Below are 16,224 nucleotides of genomic sequence, written 5' to 3' on the forward strand. Positions count from 1 at the left end.
CTAAAAAGCATGCTCATCCTAAAGCAGACATATATAATGACTGGGATTTATTGAATCATACTACTTTATTTTAAATAAATTGGGAAAATAATGGCTTATTTTCCAGTGACATTCTGAGTAATGCCAATTAAAGATTTAGAAAATTATTTAAAAACATTATAAATGAAAGACTATTACAATCTCAAAAAAACTTATTTGACATTCAACAAATGCTACTTGTTTTGTTCTTAGCTTAAGAGTTATCATATTTAAAAATCAATATTTATTTAATTAATCTAGATTTCTTTTTTCAAACTCAACCCAGATTTTCAAAATCTAGTTTGGTAGGTAGAGGTACTATACAATATGAAACTGAAGATTTCAGGAAAAAGATTTACTTTACAAATTCTACTCTTCCAGGATCTTGGCAAGTTATTCTAGCACTCTATACCACCATTTCTTTATCTGTAAAGTAGCAATAATAAGATACCTACTTCACAAAATTGTTTCATGAGTTACTATGTAATCACTGAATTATCTTTCTAGCAAAGACCCTAGAATGATACAATCCACCATGGCCAAGATTCTTTTGTGTTACATGAAATTAAAGACAAAGTTCTTCATCCTGTTCTAAAAGTTTACCTATAAGTGAAAAGCAGAGTGAGGGCTGGATTCCAATCCCTGCTTTATTCTGTAAAATTCAAACCAAGCTTAGCTGCACAAAAATGAGGAACAGAAGAAATCAAGATGGTACTTAAGATATAGATTTTCAAGTATCTATTTACGTGGTTTTTAATAATTGGGGAGAACTAGCTCAATAAAAAATAATTTATCAGTACTCCTTACTAATCCCAAAAAAGACCTGAGATGAATCTACCTCCTTTTTATGGAATTTGTGCTCCAACAAATTACAAGCAAAAAATATATAATTCATTTTCAGGTCCTAGTGAGGCAGAGAGGCAGAATATGTCATCAAACCTCCTTAATTAATAGAAATACTCAGAAAACACCAGTTTCATTCTGTCAAGGTCACAACAATCAAAGTGCCTGAGAAGATGGTCTATTTAGAGTCCTTATCAAAATTACATACAGTAAAAACACTCAAATACAGTACAAAATTTTGAAGGCTAATCACTTGTTATCAGTTATAGCTTCATTATATTAAGTCATGGCATGACTTTATTGATAGATCCTGATTTCCTAGCTAGACAAGAAGGCTGTGTCATGGCAATTCACTACATCATCATTCACTTAAGATATGACAGTGGAATGGGAAATGCCATCACAAAAAAATCTTTGTCTTCTCACAAAATTAAGGTAAGAAGATATACCAGAACATCCTGGCTAGCTCCTAACTCTGACGTCATCTCCGGCCCACTGTTCTGAGGTCCACTCTACAGGCAACACAGACCCCATCCAATGTGCTACCTACCAGACAAGTAAAGGAACACAATGAGTAATAACCAGGGGAAAATGCTCACCAGAGAAAGATTCACATAAACAAAAGGTTTTTTTTTTTAAGCAGTAGTAAATAATATCCTTCATTTTATTCTGTGAATATATACATCTACTTTCTTATCAATCTTCCTCCTATGACCATGTTTTCATTTATTATCATTAGAAATATGTGTGTGTGTGTGTGTGTGTGTGTGTGTGTGTGTGTGTGTATTTTTTTTTGGTGGTACTGGGGTTCCTGGAAACCCTTCTACCTCCAGATTACACTCCCAGACCTATTTTTTATATTTTTATTTGAAAACAGGATCTCTTAAGCCAGCAAGGCTGGCTTTGAACCTGCGCAATCCTCCTGTCTCTGCCTCCCAAGCACGGGGATTACACGTGTGCACCACCACGTCCGGCTCATTAGAAATATTTGTTAAAATGTTTTTCAAAATAGTTTTCAGCTGGGCATGGTGGTGCACGCTTGTTATCCCAGCATTCAGGAGGCTGAGACCCAAGAATCGTGGTTCGCGGACAGCCTCAGCTACTTAGTGAGGCCCACTGCAACTTAGACCCTGTTTCAAAATAAATAAAAAATAGGGCAGGGGGTGTAGCTCATAGGTCCATGCCCCTGGGTTCCATCCCCAGACCCGCAATAAATAAATAAATAAATAAATAAATAAATAAATAAGTTTTCAAACTCTATTCAGAATAGACTACTACTACAAAGGATTTGTTTTATTAAACATGTGTGTGTGTGTGTGTGTGTGTGTGTGTGTGTGTGTGTGTGTGTAGTGTGTACTGCACCTCTGAGGTTATTTGCATTGTAGCATGGCATTCAGAATATAAAGACCACTAAGGGCTCTGAATCAAACTTTCTTTTAACTCTTTCACATGAAAACAATGATACTCTTAAAAAAAAAAAAAATCAACCAAAATTGTGATATCCACTAAAGTCACAGGCTTCAAGTAAGTGAATTTCAAAGAGACAGTCTTGCCTTGTCATCTCTCCCTCTTGCTCTACAATCCTTGTCCCTACTTGTAGACGGCTTTTCACTCTTTGATATAGGATGTGCTCGGCCTACAGGTCCCCGGGCTCCTACTCCTGCCATTTCTTTCCTCAGAGGTCTGACTTCGCGATTGGGACGCCTGATTTGAGGTGGAGCTCTGACAAAAAAAATAAATAAAATAAGTTAATCAAAGGCAAAAAGTATTTCAATACCACCTTAGTCAATAAAACTATTAAATCAAGAAGCCCCCAATTACATATTTCTATCTTTTGCCAATCCATGGCCACAACTATCAGGCTGGTTTTTTCACTCTTTTCTGGTTGAGACAATTATTAAAAGCATGTAAATCAGTCAGGCATGGTGGCACATGCTTGTAATCCTAGTACTTGGGAGGCTAAAACATGAGGATAGCCAGTTCACAGCCAGTCTCAGCAACTTAGGGAGCCTCTGCAACTTAGTAAGACCCTGTTTCAAAATAAAAAGATAAAATAAAATAGGCTAGGGATGTACCTCAGAGGTAGAATGCCCTGGAGTTTAATCCCCAGTGCAAACAAACAAACAAACAAACAAACCATATGATATACATGGCAGCAAGTATTTTGCCAAAAGTAACTACTAACCACCAATAGAGGGCAACACAGACTATCGTCGCATAATAATTTTAATAGTATAATGAAAAGTAACTTTATTCCTTACTGTACTAAAATAATAATAGGTAATTTCTTTAAAAGTACAAAATGCTTTAAAAAGACAAAAATTCAAAATCCAACAGTTTAAATAGTTTACTAATCTACTTTTTTATAACCAGTATGATTTCCTTGGCTTCTATAATAGAAAATTCAACATTTCATCAAGTTATATATAGCAGGGCTTAACAATGAAATATTCTTATGAACAAAGTAATCGATGTGTAAAGATATTATTCATGCATTGAAGGTGTCAAAAATCACAGGACTATTCAGTTATATAGGCCTCCCAGTGATTAAAACTTTGGAAAATACAGACAAAGTGACACGTGGTTTCATACAACGTGAAACATGTCTCCTTCAAACAGTTAAGATCTGAGGTTTCTAAGCACAGTGCTGCACTGTCTCTGGGTCTTGAGCAGAGGACTCTCACTGTATCTGAGTTCTTTCTTGAACTGTCTCTTCCTGTGTTTACGGTTGAAGCACTTCAGGTTCTCCAGGGGTGTTGCTTTCCATCACTATACCACATCTATTATTTATTTTCTAGACTTAAGCTTTTAATTTACCTAACTCATCAGAAAGTTTCATTCTTGGTATCAGAAAAAGTTACAGTATATAACTCAAGAAAACCAACAAGGTAAGAAAATGGACAAAAATGCATAAAGATTGCAAACTAGGGGAAAAAAGATAAAACAATGCCAACAAATTTCAAGTCTAATAAAGCACATTCAGACTGCTGTAATTAGACTACTTCCTAAAACTGCTAAGGATAAGAATGGCTGGTGAAAACTGTAAGTGTATCTATTAGGCTATCATACAATGACATCTTAATCTTTGGAGTTCTAGCAAATTAAACATTTACCAAATACCCATTAGCTAGAATATAGCCTCTTCTGTGCTGTTTCTACAAGAAATAAAAATAAGCAATCTTGTGAAAGGAATCCACTAAAAAGGAACTAAAAGATCATGCCTAGTAAAATGGCTACATGGCACTTTGAAATTTCATGTTCTAGGGCAGTATTGGTCTTTTTACCATTCTGCCAATAAAATAAAAATTTGATGAAACTTAAAAAAACTAATTATAAATTGTTTTGGTTACAGTATTTTAATGTAACTGCTGGTTTCTTGGTTTATTTTTTCTGTTTTGATGAAGGGGTAGAAAGTAGTAGAGTACAGCTTTTATTTATATATATTTGTGTATGCATAAATGTCTCTCCTGAATCACATTCATGGGTATGGCCAAACACAATAAAATGAGACCAGCACACTTGTCCAACCAGAATACATGTCAAGTTTGCCCTTTGTTAGCAGCTGTGCCTGCTATTTAAATCTTGTCATTGTGATCCTTTTAGATTCAACAGCCAGCCTCAAGTCTTCGCGCAGCCTCCCAGCTGCAATGCCAGGATGCTGTGCCGCCACTGGGCCTGCCCCTGCACGTCACCGCTGAGGGCTGAATTGCAGGAAGTCTTCTGAGGCAGCCCTCATGCCTTAGTTTATGCCTCCCCACCTCAGCGTGCTAGTTAACATTGCTGAGGAGCACTGCTGTTGTCCATTTTGCACACATATCCAGCTCAGTAAAGCTGTAGTGTAGAAGAATTTCAAAGCTGGTACACAGGCTACCTTCTGAATGTTTGCTGCTACTGACCTTGCTCTGCACTCAATATTCTGATTGGCTCATAAATGGCCTGAATGAAACTGCTCAAGAAGCCAGATGCTCCATTTGTGTCATTCCCATCTCTCTAAGGAGGTGTGCCTGGGCTCTGTAAGTCTTCAGTTCCATCTCACTGCAGCTTGATATTGCATTTGTAACAGTCCCTGACAACTTCCCAAAGGACACCCTCGACTCTGCTCTGTACTTCTTTGTCCATTAGCACATCACTGCACAATGTCATGCTTCACTCTAAGGGCTCAGTGACAGCTTCCAGGCTGTGTAAACAATAAAACTCTCAAAGCTTCTTTTGCTAGTCTCTCTTTAATAAGAGACTTTAGTAGGGTTGTACAGCTGTTTGACTTCTGTCTTCATGGTCAAACAGGCTAACACTATACTAGCTTAAAGTATTTTAAATACAGAGAAAAATAGGTTAGGTTTTCAAATACAAGAAGGTCTACACTGAGCTCCAGCCTCCTATTGGAGATTTCTGCATAGAAATGAGAAGAAATATGACTTATTCATATTCATTTGTTTATTGCCATCTATTATATGAATATATAATAATTTCTTCTAATGGATATTTGAATTGTTTTCAGGTGTTACAAGGAATGCTGATAAATGCATTTACATATAGTATTGATATTTAATGTTAGAAGGAGGAAAAAGTTTCAAAAGAGGAAATCAGGCTTATATGTGTATTATAGAATCAGAGATGAATCTCATGACCATAATGCTGAATGAAAATAAACTTCAAGCCGGGCGTGGTGGCGCACGCTTGTAATCCCCGCGCTTGGGAGGCTGAGACAGGAGGATCGCACGGGTTCGAAGCTAGCCTCAGCTACTTAGTGAGGCTCTCAGCAACTTAGTGAGACCCTGTTTCCAAATAAAATAAAAAAAAATAGGTCTGGGAGTATAGCCTGGAGGTAGAAAGCCTCTGGGTTCCACCCCCAGTACCAAAAAAAAAAAAAAAGAAAGATGTATGACTACAATGCACCAATAAAAAAAAAAAAAATTCTTTAAAAAAAAAAAAAAAAAAAAAAAAAAAAAAAAAAGAAAATAAACTTCAAAGCATACATATAGTAAAATTCCAAGCAAGTAAGATATTATTTGGTGAGAGAAGCATGTATCGTAAAATTATAAAGTGAAGTAAGAGAACAATAATACTCCCAATACAGGACAGTGTTTCTCTGAAGTTAAGGGGAGAACAAGATATGGAGAAACACACATTCAAACTTCAAAGGTCACACAGCAAGCCAGGCGTGGTGGCGCTGGCTTGTAATCCCAGTACTTGGAAGGCTGAGACAGGAGGAACGCACAGGTTCGAAGCCAGCCTCAGCTACTTAGTGAAGCTCTCAGCAGCTTAGTGAGACCCTGTTTCCAAATAAAATTTAAAATAGATCTGGGGGTGCAGCCTGGAGCCCCTGGGTTCCATCCCCTATACCACCAAAAAAGAAGGTCACACAGCAAAAGTCTGGACACAGGTACATCATGTTGCATTGTTAAGACAATGCAACATGATTTTACATAATTTTAATTATTTTTTCTACTCAGGTGTTAAAATTTTAGAAATGAATTAAGCTGTAACACGAGTTAAGTATTTGAGCAACTAAAAAGTGAAAATATACCTTGCTACAGCCAGGCGTGGTGGTGCATTTACTGACAAGACCCACCTTTTCCCCACTGAACCACAGTGGTGTCTTCTTTGAGTATCAAGTGATTTCACCAAATATAATCCTTAGTGTTAAGTTCCAATTCTAGAAAGCACTTTAGGAACTTTAAATTGGTTGCTATCAGAAAGTTATAAACAAACATAAAGAGGAATCTGTTTAAAATATTATTTTTAATTATTTCAATAAATATATGAACTCTTATTGAATGCACACCACCATACTATATAATATAAAGGCTGTCATTAGTTAACTCTTCCCTCATTATTTAAGCAAATTAATCACATTCAGAAACACATTAAGGGCTGTAGGAGATGCTGATACAAGTTTTTTTATATCTTCCTCAAGGGTGAATTTTGTGCAGAAAAGACTTATTAGAGTTTATTTTGATTTTTAGGACATTCAATTTACTAAAGTTAAAAATATGAGAATTCAGTTTTTCCTTAAATATTTTAGATTACACTACATTTTTTTTCTATGCGTAAGACTGAAAGATTTTAGAAGTCATTTTGAAGAGACTTTTCAATAATGTTTGGTCCCATTAACAAATCCAAAATATATTTACCTATATTTATAGATTTACTATATCTTATTTGCTTAATTTTCCACTGTCTTACTTAATAAAGAATAATTTACATACAAATACATTTATAAGTCTTATGATAAACTTGTAAAGTGATCTTAAATTCTCCTAAATGTTCCAATAAAGTATATAACATAAGTGCTTATGTAAAAATCATATACACATCTAAATTATTCTGCACTTACCTGTAATCCTAGTACTTGGGAGGCTGAGACGTGAGGATCACAATATCGAGGATAGCCTCAGCAATGTAGCAAGACTCTCAGCAACCTTGTGAGAGAGATCCTGTTTGAAAGTAAAAAATAAAAAGGGATATGGGTATAGCTCAGAGGCAGAATGCCCCTGGTTTCAATCCCCAGTACCACACACAAATTCTATAATACAATTAACACAGAACTGCATAACAGCACTTTAGCCATATCTAGTATGCATCTTTAGCCATATTTTCTTAAATATCCTAAGTATATAAAATAGCAAATATGTTTTATCTCTTAGCAGGAAAATATTAATACTACTAACTTTATTTGTTTTGATTCTCTAAGTCTATTCTTTATTTTAAGTCTTCCTGGAGTTGAGAGATTCTTAACCACTTTGAGGGGAAAAAACTAAAATAAAATAATAATAATTCCAAGTTAACCAAGGTAACAGTTAACCAGAAACTAAAGCTGGTATGAGAACATAATCCCATTTAAGAGACTGCCTTCCCAGCATTCTGATATTACCGCAACCAGTTATCTCAGTTGGGACCCTGAGTGATGCTTGTCAATGATTCTGATGGGCCATAGAAAATCCTATCTCAAATCACTAGGCCAGTTATTCAGTCACTGGGTGGGAGGGAGAAAAACATCATTAATTCTTTAGTCTAACAGGTGAAATTCTACTACTCCCAGGCAGGTGAATTACTTATTTGTATCTTGCTTTTCTTTGGCTCCAAAGATAAATCCTTGTCTTTTCCATTTAATTCTAAAGAACTATGAACTTGAAAAACCTAAGACGCTTATTTTATTTTTGCCTAACTTGTAAAGGTCTTAAAACTAAATGGACAAGGGTATTCTTTCAAATTATCAGGACCACACAACTTTTAATAAATAATACCAATTGAATTTAGGTATCGCACAGGTCTTTGTACAGATTATAGCCAACTTCTGAAATTATCCCACTAATTTGTAAAACAAGGGGATACCAAAGGTATATGACACAGTCCCATCATTCAAGAAGCCTACAATTTAGCTGACAATATATACATATTTTGGAATTACAAAGAATATCCTAATCTAAATCCTACAACTAAAGCTTTGTTAAAAAGGAGTTCTTAACGACAAACAAAAATCATTAAAAACAACAAACTGCAGGGTAAGACTCTACAAATTAATGCTAAGAGAACTACAAAAATAATATACAGTGACAACTAAAATAAATAAACTGAAAACCTTCCTACAATAAAATATGCAGGAATGTTGGATAAAAATGTAAAATAATTTTTGTGTACAAAGCTCATCTTATCAGAAGGTAAGAGAACCATCTAATGGACAGAAAGGGGGAAGAAGGGGAGGAAAAGGAGAGAAAATTGTGAGCATATGCACAGACAACATGGTAGTTCTTAGAGGTTTGGGGGCCCAGTCAACTGAGGGCTTAAGATGTGATGACATATAATAAGACTTGAGACAGGACCTTAGGCCCACACAAGACATGGGAATTGAACTGAAACTACAACATAAATATAAGACATTCAAACAGCAATAACTTGTGAAAGAGTAGAATTTAAAATACACAGAATAAATAAATATATTTGTCTATCTAGGTCTATGCTCTCTACTTGTAAAGTGATGCCAAAAGTCTCCTCTAGAAATAGTAGCCAAGGGCCTATTCTCCTGTGATTTGTGATTCAACTCCATACTACTTAAGCAAAGAAACTTACCTTACAGGGATTCTGGGCAGCTGACAGCCTTAAGGCACCTGGCTTGAGTGAACACAAACCTCAGGAGGATTCCTCCCCTCAAGACAAGCCACACACTAGAAGGCCTGATTAAAACCTTGCCGATGAGACATTTCCAACTTTACCAAACAAGAGTCATCAGAAAAAACAAAAAGAGAGGACTCCCACTGTCAGTGAGAGACTACATGTTTAAAATTAATAAAAAGCATTGTAAAAAGAACTTTAAAAAGCAGGGTGTGGTGGTACATGCTTGTAATCCAGTACTTGGGAGGCTGACGCAGGAGGATCGTGCAGGTTCAAAGCCAGCCTAAGTTACCTAGTTAGTGAGGCTCTCAGCAACTTAGTGAGACCCTGTTTCCAAGTAAAACATAAAATAGAGCTGGTATGGTGGCATATACTTGTAATCCCAGTACTTGGTAGGCTGAGACAGAAGGTTTACAGGTTCAAAGCCAGCCTCAGCTACTTAGTGAGGCCCTCTGCAACTCAGTGAGAGCCTGTTTACAAATAAAGAATAAAACAGGTCTGGGTGTATAGCCCAGAGGTAGAAAGTCCCTGGGTGCTACTCCCAGTACCACAATAAATAAATAATTAAATCTTTAAACAAAATAAATACAAGTCTTAAGTAGCATGAATACAAATAGATTCACACTTAACATAATCCATAGTAAAATTTATGCTAAAGACACAAAATAACATCATTGAAACAATGACAAAACTGCTTATAAGCAGTCTAAAAACAATTAGACTAATAATATATGCCAAAAAGCAAAATAATACAATTACTAATGTCATCTTTAAAACATAGAGAATAAATGACTTCCAACCTAGTAATCTAAGCAATTATTTAAGTGACAGGAGAGTACAATTGTTAAAAAATAAAGCAGTTTAACACTAAAAAACTTTTTTAAAGCCAGGCATGGTGGCACATGCTTGTAATCCCAGTACTTGGGAGGCTGAGGCAGGAGGATCATAGGTTCATGGCCAGCCGCAGCTACTAAATGAGGCCCTCTGCAACTTGTTTTAAAATAAAGAATAAAAAATTGGGTTAAGGGTGTAGCTTGGAGGTAAAACACCCCTGGGGTTCAATCCCTGGAACCACACACACACAAAAAAACCTTTGCAATAAAACTACTAAATATACGTTTTACCAAAGATGCAATTGAATTCAGAAAGAGTAAGTATAAGGAATAGAAAACAAACAACTGGTAAACACATGGGAAAGTCTAAATTAGCACTTATTTACTCATTCTTTCAACAAGTATTTGTTGGATGCCTGCACCTTACCAGACACTGTTCTCTGTACTGGGGACAGCAGTAAGCAAATGAAAGGCCTTGACTTTACAGACCTTACAGTCCAGGGATGACAGTCAATAAATGCACATGTAATATACTATCGTGTAGCAGTAAGTGTTATCAAGAAGTAAAGCGAGTTACAGAATAGAGTGTTTACAGGTGAAAGGGCGGTGAAGGCAGGACTTGAGGGGACATGCTGACGCCAACCACAAGGAGCTGAGGCATGCGCCATCTGCGCCAGGTGGGTGGGAATGTGCAATCAGAGCTGCAAGACTTTCTTCAGTACTTGCTATGTGCCAGCCTGTTCTTTATACTTTACTTGCATTAAATCATTTAGTTTTTATTAAATAACTGTCATATTGATCCCAATTTACAGAGCAGGAAATAAGAAAGGGGCTGAATGGCTCATCTTCACAGACAGGACATGGCAGCTAGAAAGCGAACCCTCCTAGCTAGTAGCTGTTTAGTATTAGGCTCTGTGAAAAGGAAAGAAACTTACAAGAACACAAGCCACTGAAGGCAAGGCCCTTCCTCCTACATGCCTCTGCAGCCATGATGCCTGCACAAAAACGTCAGGGGTGCCGGCTGAGTGAACACAGAAATAGAAGAGGGCTGAAGGTTAAGAGAAGAGAGCCAATGTTAGAAAAGAAACAAGAGGAAAAAAAGCAGAATACTGTGATGCCACAGAAAGCAGATGAGGCAGAAGAGAGTTCCAAAGGGACGGTAAATACTAAGTGGTACAAAGGTAAAAACAAGTCTTAGGAAAAGGCATTCCATTATTAAACTGGGAAGTTATTACAAAACTAATGCATGCCTATCTACGTTCATAGCCACACAATTCACCATAGCCAAACTATGGAACCAGCCAAGATGTTCATCAACAGACGAATGGATTACAAAACTATGGGATATGTACACAATGGAATTCTACTCAGCCATAAAGAAAAACACAATTACATCATTACAGGAAAATGGAACTGGAGGACATTATGCTAAGTGAGATTAGTCAGTCACAAAAATTAAGAAATTGGATGCTCTCCAGCTAGGGAGAAAATGGGTCACAGAAGGAACTTTAGAAGAAGGAGATACTATAAATAAGCACATAAGGTGACCTACTGAGGGGATGGGAAGCAGGAAGAGGGAAATTCTAATGGACATGATATGCATTAACCAACACATCGATGTCAATCACTAAGCCAAACATGAGAAGGAGGGAGGAGGAGGGAATGGGGTGAGAATGGATAAGGGCTAATTGGGTGATGTGTGCATGTATGTCTCCACCATGTTGTACCCTATTAAGATGTATGACTACAATGCACCAATAAAAAGTTAAGAAAAAAAGAATTCAGTTCCAATGCTACAATGACTGAAGATGCAGAATTTCTTTTCTAATTAATAAAGAAAAGATAGTAGTAGAAGGGAATAACTATGCACTCTGCAGCAAAGAGTAGTTTGCTGAAGAACCAAATGGGAAAATGACAGTGACAAACTGCAGCAAGACAACAATTCTTTTCAATCACAATATACAAGTGACATGTATGTGTTCATTCTGACTTACCGCTATCTTTTTCCCACTCCTCAGTTTATCTCTATTTATTACAATTTCTATCTTTCAGTTGCCTTTTCTGTAACATAAAAAAATCAAAATGCATAGTTTTTTTGTGTGTGTGTTTTGTTTTTGTTTTGTTTTTGGTGGTACTGGGGTTCCTGGAAGCCTTTCTCCCTCCAGGCTATATTCCCAGACCTATTTTATATTTTTATTTGGAAACAGGATCTCTTAAGCCAGCGAAGCTGGCTCCGAACCAGCGCGATCCTCCTGTCTCCGCCTCCCAAGTGCGGGGATTACAAGCGTGCGCCACCACACCCGGCTAAATGCAGAGTTTTCAAGGCACTTACTGTAATTAATTCCTAGAATTCCAAAACATAAGTTTCAAAAGAGTGACTACTGAGGTTTTTGTTTATTTTATTTTTGGTTGTTTGTTTTTGCTTAATGGTGTGGTTGTTTTGTTTTGTGGTACAGGGATTGAACCCAGAGGCATTCTACCTCTAAGCTATACCCACCCCCCTCAGCCTCTTTCTCATTTTTTGTTTTGAAACAGTCTTGCAAGGTTGCTGAGTATCACACTAAGTTATTGGTGACTACTGAGTTCTATAAAATAAGACAAATGATTCTTAAAGAATAACTTACATAAAATAATAAATTTTAGAAAATTACCCTCGGGATACTTTAAATCAGAATTCAGACCCTAAAAAACACTTGTTCCCTCTATCCTCACCCTCTAACAGTCTTGCTTGCTTTTTTATTCAGTGAAATGATCACAGAAGACCTCATACAAGCTGTCACCCCCATATCTGCCCTCCTCTCCACACCTGCACCTTAGACAACGCCCACTCCTGTGCAGACGCTGCCCTCCCTGTGCACCTAGATCTACCACCGCCTGTCTCCTCATGAACCTGCCTCTGCAGCTGTGCCTTTCCCCAGTGCGCCACCTACTGTCTCCTTTCTACCAGACCACTCTTGCCAGCACCCAAACATCCGGTTACTCTCTCCTCTTGGAAACAAGCTTTTACTACTACCAAATCCAGTCTATTATGCCTCAGTCTTGGCTCTCACACCAATCTACGAGACTCAATGCTTTAAAAGGCAGCGACAGTTGGTTTCTGCATCCCACCACATGCAGGCAGGATGTGGCACAGTAGCTGACATACACCACACATTCTAGGATGCTCATTTTCTCTTCGTGTTTTCTTAAGGCCAAGGTATATGGGCTGTTTGTTTACTGTTATACTGCCTTCAGAGCCAAAGATAAGTTTAGTACATGGTGATACTTATAAAATACATAATATAGTGCTTTTCTTCCTAAGACTTCGACGCAATTTTACAATCTCAGGATATACACTTTAGGGGGGGGGGGGTTGAAAGAGTAATAAAACTGACACCAAAATATGCTCTCCAACCCTCTAACTCCCAAAAAGTAACTGAATCTGATGTTGGGTGAAATAGTATATATGAATGATATAGTAGTTTACTCTCTGTCAGTATTCAACTTTGGCCTTAACTGATCTTTTCCACTGCAAAGTAGGTTTAAAATGCTACCAGGTACTTATTCTATTTGAGTACCCCAAGAAACACAAGGCAACAACTTTAATACCAAGTCATTAAAAACAACCTCTTAAAATTTTGTAGAACACAAGGCAACAACTTTAATACCAAGTCACTAAAAACAACCTCTTAAAATTTTGTAGAACAGCACCAACTTAGTAAAAAAAAAAAAAATCAATGTATTTGTACATAGAAACACATTATATCAAATCTCCCCTGAGCCTTGAAAAAAAATAACATTACAAGGTCTGTTAAAGTCTGCCCATATATAACAAGCCAGATGATTAATTTCAGATGTGTATACCCTATTCTTCCTCCTACCTCTCCCAAAAGATATAATTTTTAAAAATCTACCACATGGGAATGTAAACTGGAATAGCCATTATGGAGAACACTATTTGTTGAGGTTCCTCAAAAAATTAAAAATAGAACTACCATATAATGCAGCAATCCCCCACCTGAGCATCCAAAGGAAATGAAATCAGTATGTTACAGATATCTACACTCCCATGTTCCTTTTAGCATTACTGATAATAGCCAAGACATGAAAAAGATCTCAATATCCATCAAGAGACAAATGTATACAGATAACAGAATATTGCTCAGCCTTAAAAAAAAAAATAGAGATCCTGCCATTTGCACAAATATAGATGAACCCGGACAATCTTATGCAAAGTGAAATAAGCAAGCTGCAGAATCTCACATGTGCAATCTAGAGTTATCAAACTCACAGAGGAGAGAATAGAATGATGGTTACCAAGAGCTGAAGGGAAACAGAAAGGAAGTATCTTGGCACATTTTGTGATACAACAACAGAATTCCTGAGACTGGATAATCAAGGAAAGAGATTTACTTCTTATAATTCTGGAAGCTGGAAAGCTGAAGGCTGAGGTCCCCAAATTGCACATAAGAGAGCAAGAAGGATCAGCCTGCATTCATTCATGCATGCATGCATTCACAGAATTACTGTGGTACTGATGATTAAACCCAGGGGCATTCTACCTCCAAGCTACACCCTCAGCCTTATTATTTTTTATTTTTATTTTTTTTGAAACAGAGTCTCACTTCATTGTAGAGGCTGACCATAAATCTTCGATCCTCCTGTATCTGCCTTCCAAGTACTCAGATTACAGGCCTGAACCACCATGCCCAACTTGCTTTTATAACAAACCCACCCCCACAATAGCAACATTAATCTATTCACTAGGGCTCAGCCCTCAGGACCTAAGGCAATCACCTCTTAAAGGTCCCATTTCTCAACATTGTTGCACTGGGGATTAAGTTTCTAATACATGAGCTTTGGGGACACATCCAGACCGTAGTATAGGGTGCTACTGGTCAAGGGGGACAAAGTTTCAGTTATACAAGGTAAATAAGTTCTATAAACTTAATAAGTTCTATACTTTTATAGCTCCACTCCTCACATTTAAGGCAACGAATATATTTTAAAAGATTGTTTTATCTAAAGCAGTGAGTATTGATTTAAATGTGATCCTAATTGAACTCAGCGACCCATGACATAGAATATATAACCTTAAACAATACTACCTCTAAAACACCATGGAATGCAGATTACCTCTAATGTAGCAAAAAGAATGAAAAAGAAATCTTGTTAGAAGTCCATGAAGTAAAAAGGGTAGAACCACAAACAGGGCTATAGAACTAGTGGCCAGAGCCAAACACATGAGCTGCATCCCTGAGATGCTTTGTATAAAAAAAAAAAAAAAAAGGTAAACTAAATTATATTTTCCTACTGACTTAAATTGTAATTTCAGGGCAGTATTCCCACAGGAATTTTTAAATTACAGTTACAATGCCGATATTTATTTCATTAAGCAGTATAAGTGCCTTTATTCTCCCATTGCCACTAGTAAGCATTTAACAGGTAGATAATATTAGGATATAAAAATGTCTATCAAGCCAGACATAGTGGCGCATAATCCTACTTGGGAAGCTAAGATGGGATCACAGGTTCGAGGACAGCCTCAACAATTTAGTGAAATGCTTAGTAAAATTAAAACAAAATTAGCTGGGCATGGTGGCGCACGCTTGTAATCCCAGCATTCAGGAGGCTGAGACCGGAGGATGGCAGTTCGCGGACAGCCTCAGCTACTTAGTGAGGCCCTCTGCAACTCAGTGAAACCCGGTTTCAAAATAATACAAAATAGGGCAGGGGTTGTAGCTTGGAGGTTGAATGCCTCTGAGTTCTATTCCCAGACCCTAAAAAAAAATAAATAAATTAAAATTAAAATTAAAATTAAAACAAAATTAAAAAGGGCTGGGAATGTAGTTAGGTGATAGAATACCTCTGTGTGTTCAATCTGAAATACAAAATATATATATATTTTTGTATGTATATAAATATAAATTTTTGTTTGTATATATATATATTTTGTATGCATATATTTTTGTTTGTATTATATATATATCTTTTTGTATGTACATATTTATATATATGGTTTGTATATATACATATAAAGTGAACAGTAATTATTATCTAATATCCTTTCCATGAAAACGATCAATTTCATGAGACTTTGACATTTAAAAAGCCACATTCTTTCTGCCAATCATTAAAAATATTTCAGAAAACTAAGGATTTATATAGAATTTGCAGGAAGAAAATAAAATTTGAGGAATTTTGTGAATGAGGCAGTCATCTCTTAATTCTCTGTTCTTCTCTCATTATTTATCTGATAGAACATTATAATACTTTATTTCACCGTTAACCATTAATTTTAATTGGTTATTACATGCTAGTTACTGTCTTAGACATTAAATTCTCATATTTAATTCCATAAAGTCAAGATCCCTACTTTGACAACAATGAAATTAAAGTTTAAAGAAGTTAAGGTCATAAAACCAGTAGGTGATAGAAG

At 36.5% G+C, this 16,224-nt stretch overlaps 1 protein-coding gene across 1 annotated transcript in view; it reads right to left on the bottom strand.

The window, feature by feature from the left end:
* The window catches only part of KATNAL1 (katanin catalytic subunit A1 like 1), a gene marked incomplete at both ends in the record, with an annotated part of 102,420 nt that overhangs the window by 71,454 nt on the left and 14,742 nt on the right, over window positions 1-16,224 (bottom strand). Inside the window, one exon of the mRNA XM_080689792.1 lies at window positions 2,415-2,583. Within this exon, the coding sequence (XP_080545918.1) occupies window positions 2,415-2,583 (169 nt within the window). The remainder of the gene's footprint in view (window positions 1-2,414; window positions 2,584-16,224) is intronic.

The sequence above is a fragment of the Muscardinus avellanarius genome (assembly GCF_963383645.1).
Source record: "Muscardinus avellanarius genome assembly, chromosome: 2".
Lineage (NCBI taxonomy): Eukaryota > Metazoa > Chordata > Mammalia > Rodentia > Gliridae > Muscardinus > Muscardinus avellanarius.